Source organism: Argopecten irradians, chromosome 1 (assembly GCF_041381155.1).
Source record: "Argopecten irradians isolate NY chromosome 1, Ai_NY, whole genome shotgun sequence".
NCBI lineage: Eukaryota > Metazoa > Mollusca > Bivalvia > Pectinida > Pectinidae > Argopecten > Argopecten irradians.
The window spans coordinates 30,567,142-30,593,583 of record NC_091134.1 but is presented as its reverse complement, the minus strand read 5'-3'; the positions used below and the strand labels follow the sequence as shown (position 1 = coordinate 30,593,583).

The following is a 26,442-nucleotide window of genomic DNA, read 5'->3' as shown; positions in this document are numbered from 1 at the left end:
TAAAGACCTAAGTTATTAAAATATTAGGCCTGTAAAATCTAGGAAATACATGTACATGTGTAAACACAACAACAAAGTAATCCTGCTTCTTTGATTTAGTCATCAACTTGATAGTTAACTCCCTTTGCCTATAAATCCACTTAGTAGCATTCTGGTTTAAATACAAGCAATACTGACTGGGGATATGACTAATCTTGTCATTATTTTTAGCCTAGATATGCATTTACCAAAGTAAGCGTGTTTTTATTAACAAATGATTGTCAGATGACCGCTAAGGCCCATGGGCCTCTTGTTTTCAGTATATACTTTATAAAGCTGTTGTGTCGTCGCTATGGCCTTGACAGTTATGAGACAGTATGTAAGTCTGGAGATGCTAACATGTGTCGCTGGCTTCAGATGCTGGACCTAGAACGTGAGGAGGTTGGTAAAGCTTATGAGGAAAATAGGTTCAGTCATTGAAAAATATATTGATTTCATTATTTTATTTTCTTACATCAATTAATGTAATAATCTGGATATAAGTATATTAACATAGAAATATTTCCCTACTTTCACTAGTATTCAAATGTATATCACCAGGTACTCAAATGTTTGGACCTGTATGTAATTATTTACGCATTAAACTATCTTCCTATGGTATCTATGGACTATATAGAGCTTTGCAGACAATCGCTCTAGCGCAAAGAAATGATTGTCTGCAAAGCTCTTGCATCTATATAGATCATGGATGCCATAGGAAATTAGTTTAATGCTTATATTTACATTATCAACTCATTTTAGGGTACTGCATTAACATTGTTAAAGCTAGACCAGGAAACCCGTTTATCAATGATGATTTAATCCACAAGATTGAACAGCCATTTTGACAGTGATCGGTTGACGTCACCACGTCAACATTAGTGACGTCAAAATGGTCATGTTATGGGTGTCAGTTATACCATTAGTTATGACATTTTATATCACTAGGTGCTCGAGTGTTCAGACCTGTATGTTGTTTGTGGAAACAACTACATTGCCTGTCGGGAGATGGTCACCAGGTGTAAATTGGGAGAGGACCCAGCTTCTCTCATACAACAGCTAGAGGTAATTGTCTCTACACTTAAACCTTTACATGTTTACTATTCCGTCTTTGCATATTACAGAGTTAGCTCCCTTGCGGGTAGGTATTGATTATTACGTCATTATTTTGTGAGCACAATTTACGTCGTTTTCTCCGAAAAGTATGACGTTACGCTCGCAAACACATGACGTCACAATCAATACCTACCCGCAAGGGCAGATAACTCTGTAATATGCAAATACAGAATAATAGTTAGAAAATAACTAATAAGTGTTTAAAAAAAACTATTTGATGAAGACCTTGAGAAAATTTTAGGGTCCATTCTGTGCTTCAAACAATGGACATTTTTTCTCAAAACAGATTTTTTTTTTTTGGTAGAATATTCAATATTTTGGAGATATTTTGGAGATCCTTATTCTAAATTGCCTTTATTAAAGATTTTTTTTTTTAATGTCACATACTGGGATAACAATCTACCAAGTTTGTTCAAATTGATTACCTTGACCTTCATTCAAGGTTACAAGTGTCAAATAGGCTAAAATCTTTTAAATGACGTCTTGGGAATAACAAGGAGGCCTAGAGACTTGTTATTAGGCCTATGACATGCTGGGATGAAGGGCTACCAAGTTTAAAGGTCACAGGATCATTTAGGCTAAAATCTTTTAAATGACTTCTAGCATATAGCTAAGAGGCTTAATGGCTTGATATTGGACTTGTAGCTTGTTGGCATGAAGGACTACCCTGCTTACTAAAATGAATGACTTTGACCTTCATTCAAGGTCAAATTCATCAAATATATCAGAAACTGGCTCTTCTATTAAAGAGTTCTTTGTATTGCCTTAATTGTTTGCCACTACTGTATTCTTTGAGGTGTTGTATTGTGCCCATAGTCAGATGACTGTTAAGGCCCATGGACCTCTTGTTTTGTTAAAGGCCTTGAGAAGCACGGATTGGAAGAAGAGAGTGTCTCTGCTGTTGGCTGTGTATAGAGAAATGACCATGTCTTATGTGTACCCAGAGGACAAAAGGAAGACTCAGCCAGAGGTGACAGCTTATACTTTGTGTTGAAATACTTCTAAATCTGTAAATTGTGCCTATAATGTTGTACCTCATATAACTAAGACCGTTGACAATTATTGTGTCAAATACCAGGCATAGTAAATGTTTATTGGAAAATTAATCTAATAAAGGGAATGAGGTGATTTAAAATTACTTAATTACATTAATATTTGTCTAAAATATGATGTTTGCTTTAATTCTAGATGTATGAACTGCTGTATGAAGCTTTGTCCAACCATCAGTTGTTTCAAGCACAGGTAAATTACACTTTCACTTAGTACAGTATATTATTATACCTCACTGTCATTTAAGATGACCTGATAGGATTAAACTCGATCACATGACATTGAATAATTTAGATATTTCACCAGAATTCAAAGCTTGGGAATTTGAACCCCTTGGAATCTCCACACATGACAGAAAGTGGACATTGTCTGCAACTTAAACCAAGGTGGCTACGGTGTTTCTAATTGACTGCAGATTTAGCAAAATTGTTGGCAGCTATTTTTGTTCGTTATAATAAAATAATTATGTCCTTATGTCTTGAGATACATCTAGAATTGTCTCCCTGAAAAGAAAATTTTATCCCAGGCTTTGTCCTCTGGAAAATAAACTTTTCTTATATGGGTGATTGGATGGTGTGATGGTTAAACCACCTGCCTCAGGGTCAGGGGTCACCTACCTGATCATGTGGGTTTTCTCGGGGCACTCGGTTACCTTCCACTCTAAGACCCCTTGCGCTTTCATCCGGGCCATCAGAAGTGATTTGTATAAGTTGTATACCTTGTTTCGCAATCGATATAAAATAAAATACAGGGTTCCCACGCAACCTTGAAAACTGGAAAAAGTGGGGAAAATTGAAATAAAAAATCAGGATAGGGAAAACCATGAGAAACACGGAAAATTTGTTGAAATACCGTGATAAAGCCTTGAATTTTATTACTAGCTTTAATTTATTAAACTGTGTCCAATCAGCAATAAGATTATTTATTAAACATGAGAGGCATGTAGGGAGATACACAAACAAACCAATGTTGATATATAGTTTGTTCATTGTTTTCTTTCATAATGAATGTAGTTTTATGTTGGAATAGGTCCAGTCAGCATCATTCAAGTTGCATTACTCTTAAAAAATAAGCACACAACTTGTGAAAGGTATCTGAAAGTGTGAAAACATGACTTGAATTTCACTTATTGTCCTTGAAAAATCCTTGAAAAAGCCTTGAATTCTGGTCCAAAAAAAAAGTGGGAACCCTGTAATTAAAGTTTTAAAGAAACTTTTCTTGTAAACAATTCTAGATGTATCCCTTTACGGAGGGCCATATTTACAGTATGATTGTCTATTAAATTATGTATAGGTTTTACTGTAAATGAGGGCGCCACAGTGGATGAGTGGTGAAGATGTCTAAACATATTACCACATAACCTCCACCAGGGATGCGAGTTTGAATCCCATGTAGAGCACTGCCTGTACTGATGGTTTTTCTCCAAGTATTCTGGCTGTTCACCAACAAACCTGTCCGTAAAAGGCACTAGTTGTTAATAAGATGTTAAACTAGTAAATCCAAGCCAAAATACTATAAATGATTAATGATTAAATGGTATTTGATGTAACTATGTTGTGTTTGATTCTGTTTACAGACTAACCTTCTTAAAGCAGTGTTCCAAAACACAATCTGGCGACATGTTCGCTGTTTGGATATTTGTCCAGGAATGGAGCTGAAGGACCAAAGCATCATTTGTCTTCTGGTCCATGCTGGGATCACCTTTCTTCAGATACCAGATGATACAAGTCTGCTTCAGCCACTCATAACACTGGCCCTACTACCCCAGAACATGGCGGTATGTACCCTCCAGTATAACACTGGCCCTTCTACCACAGAACATGGCAGTATGTACCTCCAGTATAACACTGGCCCTTCTACCACAGAACATGGCAGTATGTACCTCCAGTATAACACTGGCCCTTCTACCACAGATCGTGGCATTATCTACCCTCCAGTATAACACTGGCCCTTCTACCACAGAACATGGCAGTATGTACCCTCCAGTATAACACTGGCCCTTCTACCACAGAACATGGCAGTATGTACCCTCCAGTATAACACTGGCCCTTCTACCACAGAACATGGCAGTATGTACCCTCCAGTATAACACTGGCCCTTCTACCACAGAACATGGCAGTATGTACCTCCAGTATAACACTGGCCCTTCTACCACAGATCGTGGCATTATCTACCCTCCAGTATAACACTGGCCCTTCTACCACAGAACATGGCAGTATGTACCCTCCAGTATAACACTGGCCCTTCTACCACAGAACATGGCAGTATGTACCCTCCAGTATAACACTGGCCCTTCTACCACAGAACATGGCAGTATGTACCTCCAGTATAACACTGGCCCTTCTACCACAGAACATGGCAATATGTACCCTCCAGTATAACACTGACCCTTCTACCACAGAACATGGCAATATGTACCCTCCAGTATAACACTGACCGTTCTACCACAGAACATGGCGGTATGTACCCTCCAGTATAACACTAGCCCTTCTACCACAGAACATGGCAGTATGTACCCTCCAGTATAACACTGGCCCTTCTACCACAGAACATGGCAGTATGTATCTCCAGTATAACACTGGCCCTTCTACCACAGAACATGGTGGTATGTACCCTCCAGTATATCACTTTAGCCCTTCTACCACAGAACATAGCAGTATGTACCCTCCAGTATAACACTGGCCCTTCTACCACAGAACATGGCAGTATGTACCCTCCAGTATAACACTGGCCCTTCTACCACAGAACATGGTGGTATTTACCCTCCAGTATATCACTTTAGCCCTTCTACCACAGAACATGGCAGTGTGTACCCTCCAGTATAACACTGGCCCATCTACCACAGAACATGGTGGTATGTACCGTCCAGTAAAACACTGGCCCATCTACCACAGAACATGGTGGTATTTAGGCCAAAAAAAAAAATTGTTAGTTTCTCAGGCCACTTTTTTAAAAAGTCAGTGCGGGCGGCGGGAATATTTTTTATTTTTTATTTCTCTGAAAACAAATGCGGCAGATAACATTTTATTTTTTTCTCACTTGAAGGACATGGAAATCAATGAAAACACGTGTAGAAAATGTAAATTCTTACTCAGTCTTTAAGAACAGCTTTTAAATATCTCAATCGTCACTATATCCAAAGAAAACCAGTTGAAAATACATAATCCTGGGAGGAAACATTCCGTTTTGAGCAAATGCTGACATCGGCAGCCATTTTTTACCGGAAATGAAAGGTGCATACTAAAATTGGAGCCAATTTTTCGAATGGAAATTTCGGGCGAGTTCGAATGGAAATTTGGGGTGCGTTCGATGCGGCGGTCTCGATTTTAATTTTTAGCTCATCTGGTCCAAAGGACCGAGGTGAGCTTATGGGATACCGCAGCGTCCGGCGTCCGGCGTCCGGCGTCCGTCGTCCGTCATCCGTCAACAATCGACTTCTTCTCCAGAACCGCTGGTCGGATTTCAATAAAATTTAACTGGTAGCATCCTTATGGGCTACTAACTGAAAATTGTACAAATGATGGGGCTGACCCCCCCGGGGCCTGAGGGGCGGGGCCAAAAGGGGTCAATTTGGCTATTTCCATATAAACGACTTCTTCTCTGAAAACCCAAGCATGGGATAGCACCCATAATGCAATGGTAGCATCCTTATAGGGTGGGGATTCAAAATTGTACAAATGATGGGGCTGACCCCCCGGGGGCCTGAGGGGCGGGGTCAAATGGGGTCAATTTGGCTATTTCCATATAAACGACTTCTTCTCTGAAACTAAGCATGAGATAGCACTCATTATGCAAATGTAGTATCGTTATAGGGTGGGGATTCAAAATTGTACAAATGATGGGGCTGACTCCCGGGGGGGGCTGAGGGAGGGGGTCAAAAGGGGTTAATTTGGCTATTTCCATATAAATGACTTCTTCTCTAAAACCAAGCATGGGATAGCACCCATAATGCAATGATATCATCCTTATAGGGTGGGGATTCAAAATTGTACAAATAATGGGGCTGACCCCCCGGGGGCCTGAGGGGCGGGGTCAAAAGGGGCCAATTTGGCTATTTCCATATAAACGACTTCTTCTCTGAAACTAAGTATGGTATAGCACCCATAATGCAATGGAGCATCCTTATAGGGTGGGGATTCCAAATTGAGCAAATGATAGGGCTGACCCCCCGGGGGCCTGAGGGGTGGGGTCAAAAGGGGTCAATTTGGCTATTTCCATATAAATGACTTCTTCTCTGCAACTAAGCATGGTATAGCACCCATAATGCAATGGTAGCATCCTTATAGTGTGGGGATTCAAAATTGTGCAAATGATAGGGCTGACCCCCGGGGGGCCTGAGGGGCGGGGTCAAAAGGGGTCAATTTGGCTATTTCCATATAAATGACTTCTTCTCTGCAACTAAGCATGGTATAGCACCCAATAATGCAATGGTAGCATCCTTGTAGGCTGGGGATTCCAAATTGAGCAAATGATAGGCCTGACCCCTGGGGGCCTGAGGGGCGGGGTCAAAAGTGGTCAATTTCCATATAAATGACTTTTTCTCTGCAACTTAACATTGGATTGCGCTCATAATGCAATGGTTACATCCTTATAGGGTTTGGATTCAAAATTTTGCAAATGATGGGGCTGACCCCCCGGGGGCCTGAAGGGTGGGGTCAAAAGGGGTCAATTTAGCTATTTCCATATAAACGACTTCTTTTCTGCAACTAAGCATGAGATAGCACTCATAATGCAATGGTAGCATCCTTATAGGGATGGGATTTGAAATTGTACAAATGATAGGGCTGACCCCCGGGGCCTTAAACGGCAATAGATGCGAGGTCAAAAAGGTCAATTAGGCTACTATTTTCATATAAATTACTTTGTCTCTGAACCTATGTATTGGATAGCATATTTGTATGGTATCAATAGCATCATTGTATGGTTGTGATTCAAAATTAAACTTTGGGAGTCAATTTTGCTTATTTTTCTAATTGTCAGATTCTTGTGATAATTACTAACAAAAAACCAGGTGAGCGATACAGGCCCTCTGGGCCTCTTGTTAAGTTATGGCGCATAAAAACGGTGCGGGGGGTAAATGTCGATGCGGCGGGGCCTGAGAAACTAAGAATTAAATTTTTTTGGCCTTACCCTCCAGTATATCACTTTAGCCCTTCTACCACAGAACATAGCAGTATGTACCCTCCAGTATAACACTGGCCTTTCTACCACAAAACATGGCAGTATGTACCCTCCAGTATAACACTGGCCCTTCTACCACATTACATGGTGGTATTTACCCTCCAGTATATCACTTTAGCCCTTCTACCACAGAACATGGCAGTATGTACCCTCTAGTATAACACTGGCATTTCTACCACAGAACATGGCAGTATGTACCCTCTAGTATAACACTGGTCCTTCTACAACAGAACATGGAGGTACATACCCTCTAGTATAACACTGGTCCTTCTACCACAGAACGTAGAACATGGCAGTATGTACCCTCCAGTATAACACTGGCCCTTCTACCACAGAACATGGTGGTATGTACCGTCCAGTAAAACACTGGCCCTCCTACCACTGAACATGGTGGTATTTACCCTCCAGTATATAACTTGAGCCCTTCTACCGCAGAACATGGCAGTATGTACCCTCTAGTATAACACTGGCCCTTCTACCACAGAACATGGCAGTATGTACCCTCCAGTATAACACTGGCCCTTCTACCACAGAACATGGCAGTATGTACCCTCCAGTATAACACTGGCCCTTCTACCACAGAACATGGCAGTATGTACCCTCTAGTATAACACTGGTCCTTCTACCACAGAACGTGGCAGTATGTACCCTCCAGTATAACACTGGCCCTTCTACCACAGAACATGGTGGTATGTACCCTCTAGTATAACACTGGCCCTTCTACCACAGAACATGGTGGTATGTACCCTCCAGTATATCACTGGCCCTTCTACCACAGAACATGGCAGTATGTACCCTCCAGTATAACACTGGCCCTTCTACCACAGAACATGGCGGTATGTACCCTCTAGTATAACACTGGCCCTTCTACCACAGAACATGGTGGTATTTACCCTCCAGTATATCACTGGCCCTTCTACCACAGAACATAGCAGTATGTACCCTCCAGTATAACACTGGCCCTTCTACCACAGAACATGGCAGTATGTACCCTCTAGTATAACACTGGTCCTTCTACCACACCACATGGCAGTATGTACCCTCTAGTATAACACTGGTCCTTCTACCACACAACATAGCAGTATGTACCCTCCAGTATAACACTGGCCCTTCTACCACACAACATAGCAGTATATACCCTCCAGTATAACACTGGCCCTTCTACCACAGAACATGGCGGTATGTACCCTCTAGTATAACACTGACCCTTCTACCACAGAACATGACAGTATGTACCCTCCAGTATATCACTTTAGCCCTTCTACCATAGAACATGGCTGTATGTACCCTCCAGTATAACACTGGCCCTTTTACCGCAGAACATGGCAGTATGTACCCTCCAGTATAACACTAGCCCTTCTACCACAGAATATGGCAGTATGTACCCTCCAGTATAACACTTGTCCTTCTACCACAGAATATTGCAGTATGTACCCTCTAGTATAACACTGACCCTTCTACCACAGAACATGACAGTATGTACCCTCCAGTATATCACTTTAGCCCTTCTACCATAGAACATGGCTGTATGTACCCTCCAGTATAACACTGGGCCTTCTAACACACAACATAGCAGTATGTACCCTCCAGTATAACACTAGCCCTTCTACCATAGAATATGGCAGTATGTACCCTACCACAGAACATGGCGGTATGTACCCTCCAGTATAACACTAGCCCTTCTACCACAGAATATGGCAGTATGTACCCTCCAGTATAACACTAGCCCTTCTACCACAGAACATGGCAGTATGTACCCTCCAGTATAACACTGGCCCTTCTACCACAGAACATGGTGGTATGTACCCTCCAGTATAACACTGGCCCTTCTACCACAGAACATGGTGGTATGTACCCTCCAGTATATCACTGGCCCTTCTACCATAGAACATGGCAGTATGTACCCTCCAGTATAACACTAGTCCTTCTAACACAGAACATGACAGTATGTACCCTCCAGTATAACACTGGCCCTTCTACCACAGAACATGGCGGGTATATATACCCTCTAGTATCACTACTGCATAGAACTTTAATTAAAATGCACTTAAAATCCTATTAAACTGTCATTAATCATTGTTTTTTACATTAAAACTGCTCATTAAATCATGTTTTTCTTAATTTAATGAGCTGCAGTTATTTCATTAAAAAATCATTAAAACTAATTTTAATGCTCATTAAGAACAATTTATTTCTCATTAAAATAAGTTTTCAAGGCCATGAAAATTATGCTTTAAGAGGTTCGGCAATTTGATGATCATTACTTCTTGTAGTCTTTGAATTTCAAGATAATTAATTTGCATTTTAATTATCATTAATGATTTTTGATGATAATTGAAATATTTGATGTAAGTTAATGACCATGATGATTATCATTAAGAAATGCAAAACAATAACATTTATCAAAATTTCTAATTTATCTCACTTTTAAGACAATGAAAATGCAGCATGAAATTTAATGACCATTAGTTTTAGATGAAGATCTACCTAGTAGAATTATTGGCCATTATTTCTCTATGTATGTCATGAAATATATATTTGATTCCATTAAATGTTTTTTAATGGTCATTAATCAAAATAAGAAGTCATGTGACTTCAATTTTCCCGCCAAAACAGACAAAATCCAAAATGGCTGCAGTGTCTGTTGAAGTGCTGGAGGGGAATATTCATTCTTCTTAAAATGTAAGTTTTGAGAACTGGTGAAAAGTAATCTCATTCCTGAAGATCTTAAGGTACAGATGAACACTTTCAGTAGATTTTAAATGTGTTTACAATTCTTTATCAACATGAAATAGAGACACAAATATAATTTCTAAGGTGTTCCTAAAATACATGTGGTTTTTATTTTATGTGTTTGTCAAACAAAAATATTGAATTCTTGTCAATATGTTTTATGTTTTATAACTACATGTATTAGTTTATTTGAGGTAAATATCAATAATTTTGTTTATAATGAAAGTAACAGCCGCAAAACTGTTATCTCTAAGATGTTTTAATCACCTATTATATATGATAATCATCTGACAGAAAGGAAATAATGGTTTATAATTAGTTCATTTTAACTGCCATTTATGGCCATTACAGTAATTGTCATTAATGAAAATAAGGAATATTAATGCCCATGATAATCTGAATTTGATATTAGATTGTCATTACAAGGTTATTGTGTTATGACTCTCAAACTAGATATTGAACACCATTATTTTGCAATGCTTATAAAATAATGGCAATTAATCAATTAAATATTGATAAAAAGATAATGAAATTTGATCATTAATATGCACCCACTAATTGTTATATTAATGGGCAGTTGCTGGTGACATTTGCCAATAGTGATATGAATATATATATATGCATTTTAAGCTCACAATCAGCAGATGGTGGGCTATTTTTCAACAACAATTGATTAATAAGGAATTAATTAAGGCGTACATAGCTATTAAAATTTCAATTTGTTTTTTCATTACCATTAATCATTTTAATGTTCTTAATCATGCACTGATTTCATTAATTTTAATGATTTTAATTATTGTTAAACCAGTGATGACAATAATGAAAAGAAAATTAAAAATTGACAATTTTTTAATTAATTTTTAATTAATTTTAAAATATCATTAATCAAATAATTAAAACCTCATTAAATTTATTTTCGTTAATATGATATTTTTAATAGCATTAAAGATGATCTTTTGTGAAAAGATTAAGAAACAATTAATGTTCTTATTCATGCATGTTTTTCATGGAATTTTGATGAGGTTTTAATGCAGAAACATTTATGATATTTTCATGACAATTTAATAGCCATTCTACACAGTAGTGTATAACACTGGCTCTTTTAACACAGAACATGGCAGTATATTACCCTCCAGTATAACACTGGCCCTTCTACCACAGAACATGGCAGTATGTACCCTCCAGTATAACACTGGCCCTTCTACCACAGAACATGGCAGTATGTACCCTCTAGTATAACACTGGCCCTTCTACCACAGAACATGGCAGTATGTACCCTCTAGTATAACACTGGCCCTTCTACCACAGAACATGGCAGTATGTACCCTCCAGTATAACACTGGCCCTTCTACCACAGAACATGGCAGTATGTACCCTCCAGTATAACACTGGCCCTTCTACCACAGAACATGGCAGTATGTACCCTCTAGTATAACACTGGTCCTTCTACCACACGAACATGGCAGTATGTACCCTCTAGTATAACACTGGCCCTTCTACCACAGAACATGGCGGTATGTACATTATACCCTCTAGTATAACACTTGCCCTTCTACCACACAACATAGCAGTATGTACCCTCCATTATAACACTGGCCCTTCTACCACACAACATAGTGGTAATGTACCCTCCAGTATAAACACTGGCCCTTCCACCACACAACATAGCTTATGTACCCTCTAGTATAACACTGGCCCTCCTACCACAGAACATAGCAGTATGTACCCTCCATATAACACTGGCCCTTCTACCACAGAACATGATAGTATGTACCCTCCAGTATAACACTGGTCCTTCTACAACAGAACATAGCAGTATGTACCCTCTAGTATAACACTGGTCCCTCTTTCACAGAACATGGTGGTATGTACCCTCTAGTATAACACTGGCCCTCATACCACACAACATAGCAGTATGTACCCTCCAGTATAACACTGGGCCTTCTAACACACAACATAGCAGTATGTACCCTCTAGTATAACACTAGCCCTTCTACCACAGAACATAGCAGTATGTACCCTCCAGTATAACACTGGTCCTTTTACCACAGAACATGGAAGTATGTACCCTCCAGTATAACACTCGTCCTTCTGACACAGAACAAAGCGGTATGTACCCTCCAGTATAACACTGGCCCTTCTACCGCAGAACATGGCAGTATGTACCGTCCAGTATAACACTGGCCCTTTTACCACAGAACATGGCAGTATGTACCCTCTAGTATAACACTGGCCATTCTACCACAGAACATGGCGGTATGTACCCTCTAGTATAACACTAGCCATTCTACCACAGAACATGATGGTATGTACCCTCTAGTATAACACTGGCCCTTCTACCACAGAACATGGCAGTTTGTACCCTCCAGTATAACACTAGTTCTTTCTAACACAAAACAAAGCGGTATGTACCCTCCAGTATAACACTGGCCCTTCTACCACAAAACATGGCGGTATGTACCCTCCAGTATAACACTGGTCCTTCTACCACAGAACATGACAGTATGTACCCTCCAGTATAACACTAGCCATTCTACCACAGAACATGATGGTATGTACCCTCCAGTATAACACTAGCCATTCTACTACCGCAGAACATGATGCCCTCCGGCCCCTCCTTTTCAGTAAAACACTGGCCCTTCTTTATCTACCACAGAACATTGGCTGGTATGTTATTACCACCTCCAGTTATAAACCACGGCACCACTTTCTATCCACAGAACATGGCGGTCGGGCCGGCGGGTCATTGTACCCCCTCTCAGTATAATCATACTGTGGCCCTTCTGTCCACAGAAAATGGCAGAGGTAATGTTTTGTTAATCCGGACTCCAGTATAGAAACATACGGGGCCCTTCTAACCACAGATCATGGCCGAGTAATGTATTTTACCCTCCAGACCTCTCATTTGTATAACACTAGCCCATTTCTACCACAGAGAGCATGGCGCGGTACCGGGTCCCGGTGATTGTACCCTCCAGTTATAACACTTGGGCCCCCCCCCTACCTTTCTTAAACCAAGAACATGGTAGTATGTACCGTCCAGTATAACACTGGCCCTTTTACCACAGAACATGGCAGTATGTACCCTCCAGTATAACACTAGCCATTCTACCACAGAACATGGCGGTATGTACCCTCCAGTATAACACTAGCCATTCTACCACAGAACATGATGGTATGTACCCTCCAGTATAACACTGGCCCCTACCACAGAACATGATGGTATGTACCCTCCAGTATAACACTGGCCCCTACCACAGAACATGATTTTTTTTCTCTCTCTTTATAGATGTCCTATCTACCTACCATGCCACAAGATGATTTGAAGGAAGTTCATGAGGCATTGTTAGCAGCCAGAAATTTAAATCCCGGTGAAAATCCTGTAGCTTACAGTAAGTTTTTGTTATAGCACGGTGTCAAAAAGAAATTTAAGTGTTCGGATCTTTACCAAATTTTCTCAAAAAAACCACCTTTAGAAAGGAGATCAGTTCACGGAAATAGAGGGAAGTCCTTAAAATCAATACTAGCCGTAAAGTGTATATTTTGAATTGTTACAGAATTACCAAAATTAGGCAGAAACAACATTGGGGATAGGGATCAAATTTTGCATAAATGGTGACTAACTTCCTGGGGCCTTAGAAGTGGGGTAAATAAGGGAAATGAAGGCAATAATTTTTTTGAATCACTTCTTGTCATATATTTAAGCAAATTTGGTCAGAAACATTGTTTAGGAGAATGGATTTGATTTTTTATAAATGGTGTCTCTCAGACCCCATTGGACTAAAGGGGCAAAATAGTGGAAATAGATAAATGTTTTGTAACAAGGTACTGAATGGATTTAAACTAGATTTGGACAGAAACATTCTGGTAGGAAGATTATCTGATTTTGTATAAATGGTAACCTTAATTCCCCTTTGGCTAGAGTTGCATCCAGGATATTTTGGATGTGGTCATATTTTGGCTTATTTGGCATTTGGCTCCGAGAGCATTTCCGACTCAATGTTTAGGTTGTGTAATTCTATATCTCTATACAGCCAACTGGTGATTGTGAACAGATGAGCTACAAATAATTATATATGTACAAATATAATAATGGTATGTAAACAAATTAATGTGTATGTATTCATTTATACATATAAATTTTATCTAAATGCTGTTGATTACCAAATAGAACAGTATAAGAGCTCCGGGCTGGGACTCAGGAAAGTTTGACGGTCACAAAATTAACACACTGTATGTTTAGTCAGCCGGAAAGTAACAATTACGATTGATTTTACCTGTTTGAGTTTCTCTTTTCAATAAAAATGTGTAAAAACATGTATATGGGTATGTGAGTATTTATCACTTCTATTGAAGACGAACATCCCAAAGGGTTGTCTCTCTGTTGATATGGCTTCAAACTCGAAGGTGATCTCGTCATTTTGTTAACCCAATTTAGCGAGGATTATAATTCCATGACTTCAATCATCAACATCTGTCATTATGATGAGTATGCCCAAAATTTGGCACAGAGCACATGGAAATTATAACGCCAAATTTAAACACGCCAAAATTTAACCACCCTATATTGATGCAAAACCTCCAAAATTTCCCGACGCCAAAATATCCCCCTATACGGTAAAGGGAAACCCAATTTTGTATAATGTATTGGTCTGGCCACCATGGGGCCTATGAGATATGGCCCATAGAAGACATATACTTAATAAATTGTTAAAATCCTTCTTCTGTAGGAATAAATGGATTTATGGTAAACTTCCGGTTAATTCGAATCAGCAGAACACTAGCTTTTTAGGTCACCTGAGACGAAGTCTCAAGTGACCTATTCTAATCGCCTTTTGTCCGTCGTCGTGCGTGTAGTGCGTCATCCGTCGTATGTCCGTAAACAATTTACATTTTCAACTTCTTCTCCAAAACTGCTGAAGCAATTTCAATGAAGTTTTGCACAAACCTTCTAAGGCATAATGCCAATCAAAATTGTGAATTATATGATCCTCATCCCCCAGGGAGCTATGGGAGGGGCCAAAAGGGGTAAAATTGACTAAAATTTCAAAAATCTTCTTCTCCACTCACAGATGTGATGGAATTAAATACTCTTCATAGATAGAAAGGTCCTAAGGTCCTTTACAAAAATTGTGAATTATATGACCCTGGGGTCTCAGGTTTCCCCCTGGGGAGGGGGTTAAGTTTACTATAGTTTATATAGGGAAAACACATTTTTGAGTATTATTTGATCATTTGTAATAGGAAATGAGTCAAATATTGTCAGAATTATCAGTATGAGATGGCTATTGAATCCTATTAACCAGTTTTCCATGACTGACCCCCAGGGGCCTTAGGGGCGGGGTCAAAAGGGGTCAAATAGGCTATAACTTCAAAAATCTTCTTCTGAAATTCTGGAAATGGTAGAATCACATACTCTTCATAGATGGAAAGGTCTTGAGGTCCTTTACAAAAATTGTGAATTATATGACCCTGGGGTCTCACGTTTCCCCCTGGGGAGGGGGTCAAGTTTACTATAGTTTATATAGGGAAAACACATTTTTGAGTATTATTTGATCATTTGTAATAGGAAATGAGTCAAATATTGTCAGAATTATCAGTATGAGATGGCTATTGAATCCTATTAACCAGTTTTCCATGACTGACCCCCAGGGGCCTTAGGGGCGGAAAAGGGGTCAAATAGGCTATAACTTCAAAAATCTTCTTCTGAAATTCTGGAAATGGTAGAATCACATACTCTTCATAGATGGAAAGGTCTTGAGGTCCTTTACAAAAATTGTGAATTATATGACCCTGGGGTCTCACGTTTCCCCCTGGGGAGGGGGTCAAGTTTACTATAGTTTATATAGGGAAAACACATTTATGAGCATATTTTGCTCAATTTTCATAGAAAATGTGTCAAACTTGTTTAGAATTATTAGCCTGAGATAACATTTTAATATCATATATCTATATTGGTCCTGGTCAACCCCCTCGGGGCAGAGGGGCGGGGCCAAAAGGGGCAAATAGGCTCAAACTTTAAAAATCTTCTTCTTAAATACTGGAAATGGTAGAATCTAATACTCTTCATAGATGGACAGGTCTTAAGGTGTTTTATGAAAATTGTGAATTATATGACCCTTGGGTCTCAGATTTTCCCCTGGGGAGGGGGTCAAATTTACTATAGTTTATAAAGGGAAAACACATTTAGGAACATTATTTGCTTAGTTTTCATAGGAAATTAGTCAATCTGGGTTAGAATTATTAGCCTGAGATAGCATTTTAACATCATATCCATATTGGTCTTGGCCGACCCCCAGAGGCCAGAGGAGTGGGGCCAAAAGGGGTCAAAATGGATAACATTTCAAAAATCTTTCTTCTGAATTCACATAATCTTCATAGATTAAAAAGTCAAATTTATAAAATCACTGACTGACTTCAAGGGCCTGATGGGCCAATATATAGTGTTTATATGCATGTCTTTGTTTCATTCTGTATCTGAAATCAGGTGACCGTTAAGGCCCATGGGCCTCTTGTTTTAATAAATCTTACTTCGGTTAAGGTATAGCAGTCAAATTTCTTTGGAGGTTTATTTTTCCCTATATACATGCTTTCACTGAAATCTGTGCTCTGTATAGGAAACCGCGACATATTGACGCCACAAAGGAGTACTCCTTTAAAGCATTGCACAGTAGTTCAAACATGTCAAATGATTAATGTAAAAGTTGTCAGCAAATTGACGCAATTGGGCTCCCAAAAATGTTTTGCATATTGCAAAAAAGATGTTCGGAATAAATAATGTATTAATGATTATTATAATGGCCACACGACAAATAATAAAGGAATGAACATATTTGAACTCACTGTACCTGATGGAAATGCGTGTATATATATATATACTGTATACTAAGAAATTGCCAACCTTTGTTAGGCCCAGCAATCAAGATACAGATAAATTTTGACATTATGAAATATGCATTCAGTCTATCCTTGTCAGTAGAATGACGTATAATATTATAACCTGTAAACATGTGCCTCACACTAACTTGAACAGGCCAGAAATAAGCTGCCACAGGGAGCTTAAAAAATGGCTGCTGGGTTACAGAGAGTGGGTGTGATTATACATATTCAGATCCAGTCAAAACAGTCCTTTTGTTAGCAAGTTTAATGATATACATGTAAATACATAGCTTTTCAGAATTAGTAGTAGCTAGGTTAATTAATAATGCAAGTATGACCAAGTCATGAAAGTCAGCTTGATATGAGCAAGACCTTTCTAATGGAATTTCAATTTTCAAATCAGAAATATTTTATTAATAAAAGCTTTTTTTAGGTCACCTGAGACAAACTCTCATGGTGACCTATTCTAATCGCCTTTTGTCTGTCATCCGTTGTTCGACGATAAACAATGTACATTTTCAACTTCTTCTCCAAAACTGCTGAAGCTATTTCAATGAAATTTTGCACAAACCTTCTAAGGCATAAGGCCAATCAAAAGTGTGAATTATATGACCCCCTCCCCCCACCCCCCATCCCCAAGGGGCTGTGGAATTAAGGGCCAAAAGGGTAAAATTGACTAAAATTTCAAAATTTTCTTCTCCACTCACAGATGTGGTAGAATCAAATTCTCTTAATGGATAGAAAGGTCTCAAGCCCACTACAAAAATTGTGAATTGTATGACCCTGGAGTCTCTGGTTTTCCCCTGGGAAGGGGTCAAGTTTACTAAAGTTTATATAGGGAAAGCACATTTTTGAGCATTATTTGGTCATTTGTAATAGGAAATTAGTCAAACGTTGTCAGAAGTATCCCTATGAAATGGCCATGGAATCCTATCACAAATTTTCAATGACTGACCCGCAAGGGTGCCTTAGGGTCGGGGCCAAAAGGGTCAAATAAGCTAAAACTTGTAAATTCTTCTGAAATTCTGGAGCTGGTAGAATCAAACCACTCTTCATAGATGGAAAGTTCTCAAGGTCCTTTACAAAAATTGTGAATTATATGACCCTGGGGTCTCAAGTTTCTCCCTGGGGATCAAGTTTACTATAGTTTATATAGGAAATACACAGTTATGAACATTGAGGGGCGTGGCCAAAAGGGGTCAAAATGGCTAAAATTTTTAAATGTTCTTCTCCTCTCACAGATTTGATGGAACCAGATACTCTCTATAGATTAAAAGGTTTTTAAGGATCTTTACAAGATTTGTGAATTTCATTATCCTGGGATCTCAGATTTTTCCCCTGGGGATGGGTCAAATTTACTAAAGTTTATATAGGAAAAACACATTTATGAACATCATTTGCTTAGTTTTTTCATAGGAAATAAGTCAAATTGGGTTAGAATTATTAGCCTGAGATAGCATTTTAACATCTTAATTATCAATATTGGTCCTAGCTGACCCCCCAGGGGCCAGAGGGGTGGGGCCAAAAGGGGTCAAAATGGCTATAAATTTCAAAAATCTTTCTTCTGAATTCACAGATTTGATGGAACCAAATAATCTTCATTCAAATTATAAAAACATTGACTGGCTTCAAGGGCCTGATGGGCCAATATATAGTGTTTTATATGTCTTTGTTTCATTCTGTATCCGAACTCAGGTGACCGTTAAGGCCCATGGGCCTCTTTTTTTGTTTCAGGATGTCCAAATGGCCATGCATACATTATAGGAAATGTAAGTTGTTGACATTTTAAAGGATCTTATTTTTTAAAATTGTTCAAAAAAAACATGTTGGAGTCATCAAGTTAATCAGCGTTTTTGCTTTTGGTATAAATTACCATATTAAAACCAACTATCACCTCTTTTAAAGTTATAATGTGCCGTAACTGGGCAAAAATCATGGCATGTTATTTTTTTTCTTCAGAAATCTCTTTGAAAATCATCTAACCCGATGAATTAAGCTGTAAAAAATGGACAGACAAACATGTATGATGCCTTGTAAACATTAGTTACAACACTGAATTTATGTACTGTAAAATTCTTTTTTGGATGCCTCACGTATATTTAGATGGAAACATACTTGCAGAAATCACATAACATATATATTTATAATTACACAATAAAAATCTGAAATGAAACTACAAATGTAGATCAAAACTGGGCTGCATGGTCTGACCGTTTGTACTCATTTCACTTCACTGTAGACTTTAAATATAAGGATTTTGGCACTTTGCCAAAAGTCATTTTCAGCTGTTCTTTATACTTGTAAAATTAAAACCTCTGCATCGTAAATATTGCAATTTTCAAAATTTTCATGGTTATTTTTTATGATAAATATTACAGATATCAAAAGCTCTGCTTAATCTGCGCATATGAAAATTACGGCACATATAACTTTAAGGATACTAATTGTTCTGTTTTAGTGCGGCCGAGCAGTAGTTATGGATAAATGTAGAGAATGTGGTGCAAACATTGGAGGTGCTAATCATCAACTTGACAAGAGCAACAAAGTAGATGATGGGTAAATACATGCATTACAAGTAAAAACATTATATCAGTACTCAAATTTGATAAGTGTTCATAGCATTCCAACACGATTTTTTAGGCCCTCTGGGCCTCTTGTTTTTAGAAAGAATACATTTTTGTACTGGTACATACAGTCAAGAGTTAAATTGTTAAGCTTAAAACTAACCTCTGTGGACAAATGACTCCTCACTTTGTTTCAAGAGTAGTTCATTATACATTATAGGAACCTTAGTGGAGAATGAAATTCACTAGATTATAATCATTAATTCATTGTAATTGTGTTCATAATAAACGTGGTTTACTTTATAGTGATATCATAGAACTTACAACCTATAAATGATCCTCCCAAAACCAAATTTTCTTCAAGCCAAACTATCTACAGTAAAACACCGTAATAACAAACCTCTAAGGTGCAACAAAATCAATTTGTTATCAGCATAGTTCATTATTCCGAATTTGCATATTACAGAGTTATCTGCACTTGCGGGTAGGTATTGACTGTGACGTCATGTGTTTGGGAGCGTAACGTCGTATGTTTCGGAGAAAACGACGTGAATTGCGTTCACAAAATAATGACGTCACAATCAATACCTACCCTTAAGGGAAGTAACTCAATAATGTACAAAGACGAAATACACGGCAAATATCAAATGCTCTGCCTCGTCAGCTCGGCTTTCCTAAGTCTCGCACCAAAATAAATCTTGTATTGTAAGATACGAACCATATATTCTCTATATACATGTATGCCTTCAGTGACATTGTCAAAATCATACAATATATAGCTTGACATAGTCAAAATCATACAATATATAGCTAATGACATAGTCAAAATCATACAATATATAGCTTGACATAGTCAAAATCATACAATATATAGCTAATGACATAGTCAAAATCATACAATATATAGCTTGACATAGTCAAAATCATACAATATATAGCTATCATGATCCATTGCATTTGTCTGGTTTGTGGTTTGTTTCTATGATGTAGTAATCATTCAATATATATTACAGCGCCGTTATAATAAGTGTAAGGGTGACGGCCAGTCTAGTGGGTGGTTCCGTTGATTGTAGCTAGTCAGTTTGCATGGTAGCTAGTCAGTTTGCCAACGACATTCAATAAGCTGTGTAAGCACGGCTCTCATTGGCTGTTGCTTCAATGTAGGGGCAGAACTAAACAGTCGGAAACATCTGTCTGCGGTTACCAAGATCAGAAACGTGTACTGAAGATGATCAGCATTGTAAGCTTCATAATGTAAAAACACATTTTAATTACCTTATGTATAGACTCTGAATCAGCGCTACTCAGTGAAGTACCTATGGAAAGAGCTGCTGTAGCGAAAAAGTCAGTCAGAAGTTGTACATAAAATATATCGCCTGCATGCTTCTGACTAATTATAACTTTACTGCAAGGTGTGGGAAACCAAATTGGGTACAATGTACGACTGACCATCGTGTCTTGTCAAAATATATTCCGATAAAACCTGGCTTTGGCACATACCTGGATGTTTGTAGGGGATGCTATTTCAGCTGTAGGCGTAGATTTTTAGCTCACCTGGCCCGAAGGGCCGGTGAGCTTATGTCATGGTGCGGCGTCCGCCGTCCGTCCGTCCGTCCGTCCGTCAACATTTCCTTCTGTCCGTCAACATTTCCTTTAAATCGCTACTAGTCATAGAGTTCTGCATGGATTGTAACCAAATTTGGCCACAAACATCCTTGGGGGAGGGGGAACAGAACTTGTATAAATTTTGGCTCTGTCCCCCCTGGGGCAGGAGGGGCGGGGCCCAATAGGGGAAATAGAGGTAAATCCTTTAAATCGCTACTTGTCCTAGAGTTCTGCATGGATTGTAACCAAATTTGACCACAAACATCCTTGGGGGAGGGGAAACAGAACTTTTATAAATTTTGGCTTTGGTCCCCCAGGGGCAGGAGGGGCAGGGCCCAATAGGGGTAATAGAGGTAAATCCTTTAAATCGCTACTTGTCCTAGAGTTCTGCATGGATTGTAACCAAAATTAGCCACAAACATCCTTGGGGGAAGGGGAACAGAACTTGTATAAATTTTGGCTCTGATCCCCCGGGGGCAGGAGGGGCGGGGCCCAATAGGGGTAATAAAGGTAAATCCTTTAAATCGCTTCTCGTCATAGAGCTCTGAATGGAATGTAACCAAATTTGGCCACAAACATCCTTTGGGGAAGGGGAACAGAATTTGTTTAAATTTTGGCTCTGGTCCCCCGGGGGCAGGAGGGGCGGGGCCCAATAGGGGAAATAGAGGTAAATCCTTTAAATCGCTACTTGTAATAGAGTTCTACATGAATTGTAACCAAATTCGGCCACAAACATCCTTGGGGGAAGGGGAACAGAACTTGTGTAAATTTTGACTCTGGTCCCCCGGGGGCAGGAGGGGCGGGGCCGAATAGGGGAAATAGAGGTAAATCCTTTAAATCGCTACTAGTCATAGAGTTCTGAATGGAATGTAACCAAATTTGGCCACAAACATCCTTGGGGGAAGGGGAACAGAACTTGTATAAATTTTGGCTCTGGTCCCCCGGGGGCAGGAGGGGCGGGGCCCAATAGGGGAAATAGAGGTAAATCCTTTAAATCGCTACTAGTCATAGAGTTCTGAATGGAATGTAACCAAATTTGGCCACAAACATCCTTGGGGGAAGGGGAACAGAACTTGTATAAATTTTGGCTCTGACCCCCCGGGGGCAGGAGGGGCGGGGCCCAATAGGGGTAATAGAGGTAAATCCTTTAAATCGCTACTTGTCATAGAGCTCTGAATTGAATGTAACCAAATTTGGCCACAAACATCCTTTGGGGAAGGGGAACAGAACTTGTATAAATTTTGACTCTGGTCCCCTGGGGGCAGGAGGGGCGGGGCCCAATAGGGGAAATAGAGGTAAATCCTTTAAATCGCTACTAGTCATAGAGTTCTGAATGGAATGTAACCAAATTTGGCCACAAACATCTTGGGGGAAGGGGAACAGAACTTGTATAAATTTTGGCTCTGATCCCCTGGGTCAGGAGGGGCGAGGCCCAATAGGGGAAACAGAGGTAAATCCTTTAAATCGCTACTTATTAATAGTACAGTCGTCATGTTGCAAAGCAGAAGTTGATAAAACGAACTTTCTAATTTTTGTTGAATTTCACTGCGAACAAGCGCGATCTGTTCTGCACGGCCCGAAAAATTTGAAAGTGACGCTTTGCTTTGAATTTTCTTTATACATATCAGAGGTTGGAGCAAGTTTTAAAACGATTGGATGCTACCTACCCTATCGTAGAGTTGTTGTGTCCCAAGGGGAATCACAACACGCACTCCATTTTGTTTACATATCTACGACGCATGGAAAAGTCCGAGAGACTCGAACGACAGTAAACCACGTTAACGAGACCTTGCGGAGACTTGGTAAAACATTGTTAATAAACACTAATTTCGTTTAAAAAGGAAATATCTAGAAAGTGTGTACATGTAAAGCGAATTCCTAAACTGTAATCTAAATTTAAAAGGGGGGATGTACAACGAAAGATAATAAAATGAGGAGTCGCACCAAACCGGAAGTTACACCACACAGAACATAAATATACACAGACGCGACACACGTGTGTAAGTACAGTACACTGCCGAAGAACAAGTGTGGTGTGTAAGACAGGTATTGGAATATTGTATACATATTACAAATGATTCTTTCGCCACAATTAATAAAATATTATCATAATACATACGTCGTAGAGTTCTGAATGGAATGTAACTAAATTTGGCAAACATCCTTGGGGGAAGGGGAACAGAACTTGTATAAATTTTGGCTCTGAACCCCCGGGGGCAGGAGGGGCAGGGTCCAATAGGGGTAATAAAGGTAAATCCTTTAAATCTCTACTTCGTCATAGAGCTCTGAATGGAATGTAACCAAATTTGGCCACAAACATCCTTGGGGGAAGGGGAACAGAACTTGTATAAATTTTGGCTCTGGTCCCCCGGGGGCAGGAGGGGCGGGGCCCAATAGGGGAAATAGAGGTAAATCCTTTAAATCGCTACTAGTCATAGAGTTCTGAATGGAATGTAACCAAATTTGGCCACAAACATCCTTGGGGGAAGGGGAACAGAACTTGTATAAATTTTGGCTCTGACCCCCCGGGGGCAGGAGGGGCGGGGCCCAATAGGGGAAATAGAGGTAAATCCTTTAAATCGCTACTTGTCATAGAGCTCTGAATGGAATGTAACCAAATTTGGCCACAAACATCCTTTGGGGAAGGGGAACAGAACTTGTATAAATTTTGACTCTGGTCCCCTGGGGGCAGGAGGGGCGGGGCCCAATAGGGGAAATAGAGGTAAATCCTTTAAATCGCTACTAGTCATAGAGTTCTGAATGGAATGTAACCAAATTTGGCCACAAACATCCTTGGGGGAAGGGGAACAGAACTTGTATTTGGCTCTGACCCCCGGGGCAGGAGGGGCGGGGCTCAATAGGGGAAATAGAGGTAAATCCTTTAAATCGCTACTTTTCCTAGAGTTCTGCATGGAATGTAACCAAATTTGGCCACAAACATCCTTGGGGGAAGGGGAACAGAACTTGTATAAATTTTGGCTCTGGTCCCCTGGGGGCAGGAGGGGCGGGGCCCAATAGGGGAAATAGAGGTAAATCCTTTAAATCGCTACTCGTCATAGAGTTCTGAATGGAATGTAACCAAATTTGGCCACAAACATCCTTTGGGGAAGGGGAACAGAACTTGTTTAAATTTTGGCTCTGGTCCCCCGGGGGCAGAAGGGGCGGGGCCCAATAGGGGAAATAGAGGTAAATCCTTTATATTGCTACTTGTAATAGAGTTCTACATGAATTGTAACCAAATTTGGCCACAAACATCCTTGGGGGAAGGGGAACAGAACTTGTATAAATTTTGGCTCTGGTCCCCCGGGGGCAGGAGGGGCGGGGCCCAATAGGGGAAATAGAGGTAAATCCTTTAAATCGCTACTAGTCATAGAGTTCTGAATGGAATGTAACCAAATTTGGCCACAAACATCCTTGTGGGAGGGGGAACAGACCTTGTATAAATTTTGGCTCTGACCCCCCGGGGGCAGGAGGGGCGGGGCCCAATAGGGGAAATAGAGGTAAATCCTTTAAATCTCTACTTGTCCTAGAGCTCTACATGAATTGTAACCAAATTTGGCCACAAACATCCTTGGGGGAAGGGGAACAGAACTTGTATAAATTTTGGCTCTGATCCCCCAGGGGCAGGAGGGGCGGGGCCCAATAGGGGAAATAGAGGTAAATCCTTTAAATCGCTACTAGTCATAGAGTTCTGCTTGGATTGTAACCAAATTTGGCCATAAACATCCTTGGGGGAAGGGGAACAGAACTTGTATAAATTTTGGCTCTGACCCCCTGGGGGCGGGAGGGGTGGGGCCCAATAGGGGATTTAGAGGTTAATATTAAAATTCCTTCAGAAAAGAAACAATGAACCTGTATTCAGAACATTACTTGGCATTACAAACCAGTTGAGCGATACAGGCCCTCTGGGCCTCGTGTTTAATTTTGTCACCAGTATTTAATCAGATAGATGCATTTGAATTTAGTATTGACAATTTCTCAGCTAAATTCAACCGACATTTTGTAAACCACCTCGTGAATGCGCCAACCTCTGAGAACATTACCAAATTGAATTAATTGAATTATAAGTATTTAGACGATGCATTCAAGCGCGACATCTACAACTAGAATAACATCCCCTACTAACACCCAGGCATGTGTTAAAACCGTGTTTGATCGGAATATATTTTGACAAGACACCTAATCTATTGTCAGTCATACCTGATTTGGTTTCCACACCCAAACGCTTGCAGCGGAAAAGTCGGGCAGAAGGTGATTCCTTTTCCGCTACAATGTAGCTAAATTCGACTTTGACATTACATGTAACATTACAACGGATAGAAGAATAAATAGATATAAACCTCACACATTTATAAACACGATGCAAAATTTGAACCATTGGAACGTTGGTAGATAATTTATTAACAACATATCCTCAAAAAAATCACTTAATAAGTGAAACAAAACAATAACGAATTTTGAATACAGTGAATGATTGCATACATTGTAAGCATAATAAAATAGTACACAACGTGATCAAACACATTGTACAACAGAGTCGGGTTTGAACATCAAAGATCCGCTGGCTCCTCCTACTTCTCAATGTTGTCGGCAATCTTGTAAGTCGGGGGGGGCAATCAGTCGGGCTGCCGATGCTTCAGCCAATCAACGCCTTCGTTACATGCCATCTAAAATCTAATCTACTGCATCAGTTACCAGCCTACTACATCAGCTACCAGCCAACGTGTCTATCAAATGAATGAGTGTTAACAGGAACACTTGTTGTAATGGCGCTGTAAATTTTATTTTATAAACAGAAATATTTTACAGATTATGTGAAACTTGTGTTTAATATAAAGTATCTAATGCCATCATATCACTGCATGTATACGAACTGCTTAAATGAATGATATGATTTATTACAGGTCTGACCAGACCAAACCCGGTCATATCCTGGGGCGAGCTGACCAGAGAACAGATGTTGTTGTGGGTGAGAGAAAGATGAACCCTGTCTCTTGTGCCATTCTTAGACTCCTAACCCATGTCTCAATGCTTCTTGGGGCCAATGAAAATCCTCCGGTATGACAACAATTACAAGTTATATGTACCTCACCTTTCAATGACTTGGGAACAATTCAGTGAGGCTTATAATTCTGTTACATAACCACAAAGCAAATTATGGCATAAACATATTGTTCTACATTACTTATGAAACATATAATAAAAAATATTCTTATTTCAGGACATTGTTATGTATTTTAATTAATACCATTGAAATTCCAAATGGTATAGCAATACGATTACCAGTAAGCAGTTA

General features: G+C 39.5%; 2 protein-coding genes across 4 annotated transcripts in view; both read left to right on the top strand.

Moving 5' to 3' along the window:
• The window catches only part of LOC138323737 (anoctamin-1-like), a 106,646-nt gene that overhangs the window by 51,667 nt on the left and 28,537 nt on the right, over positions 1 to 26,442 (top strand). The gene's annotated exons all lie outside the window — the stretch shown is intronic.
• LOC138308239 (E3 ubiquitin-protein ligase rnf213-alpha-like) overlaps positions 1 to 26,442 on the top strand; it is a 39,177-nt gene that overhangs the window by 6,717 nt on the left and 6,018 nt on the right. The window contains exons 7-15 of the mRNA XM_069249229.1: positions 300 to 420; positions 967 to 1,083; positions 1,994 to 2,104; positions 2,323 to 2,376; positions 3,761 to 3,961; positions 13,388 to 13,490; positions 18,712 to 18,746; positions 19,436 to 19,533; positions 26,051 to 26,204. Coding sequence (XP_069105330.1) covers positions 300 to 420; positions 967 to 1,083; positions 1,994 to 2,104; positions 2,323 to 2,376; positions 3,761 to 3,961; positions 13,388 to 13,490; positions 18,712 to 18,746; positions 19,436 to 19,533; positions 26,051 to 26,204 — 994 coding nt within the window. The remainder of the gene's footprint in view (positions 1 to 299; positions 421 to 966; positions 1,084 to 1,993; positions 2,105 to 2,322; positions 2,377 to 3,760; positions 3,962 to 13,387; positions 13,491 to 18,711; positions 18,747 to 19,435; positions 19,534 to 26,050; positions 26,205 to 26,442) is intronic.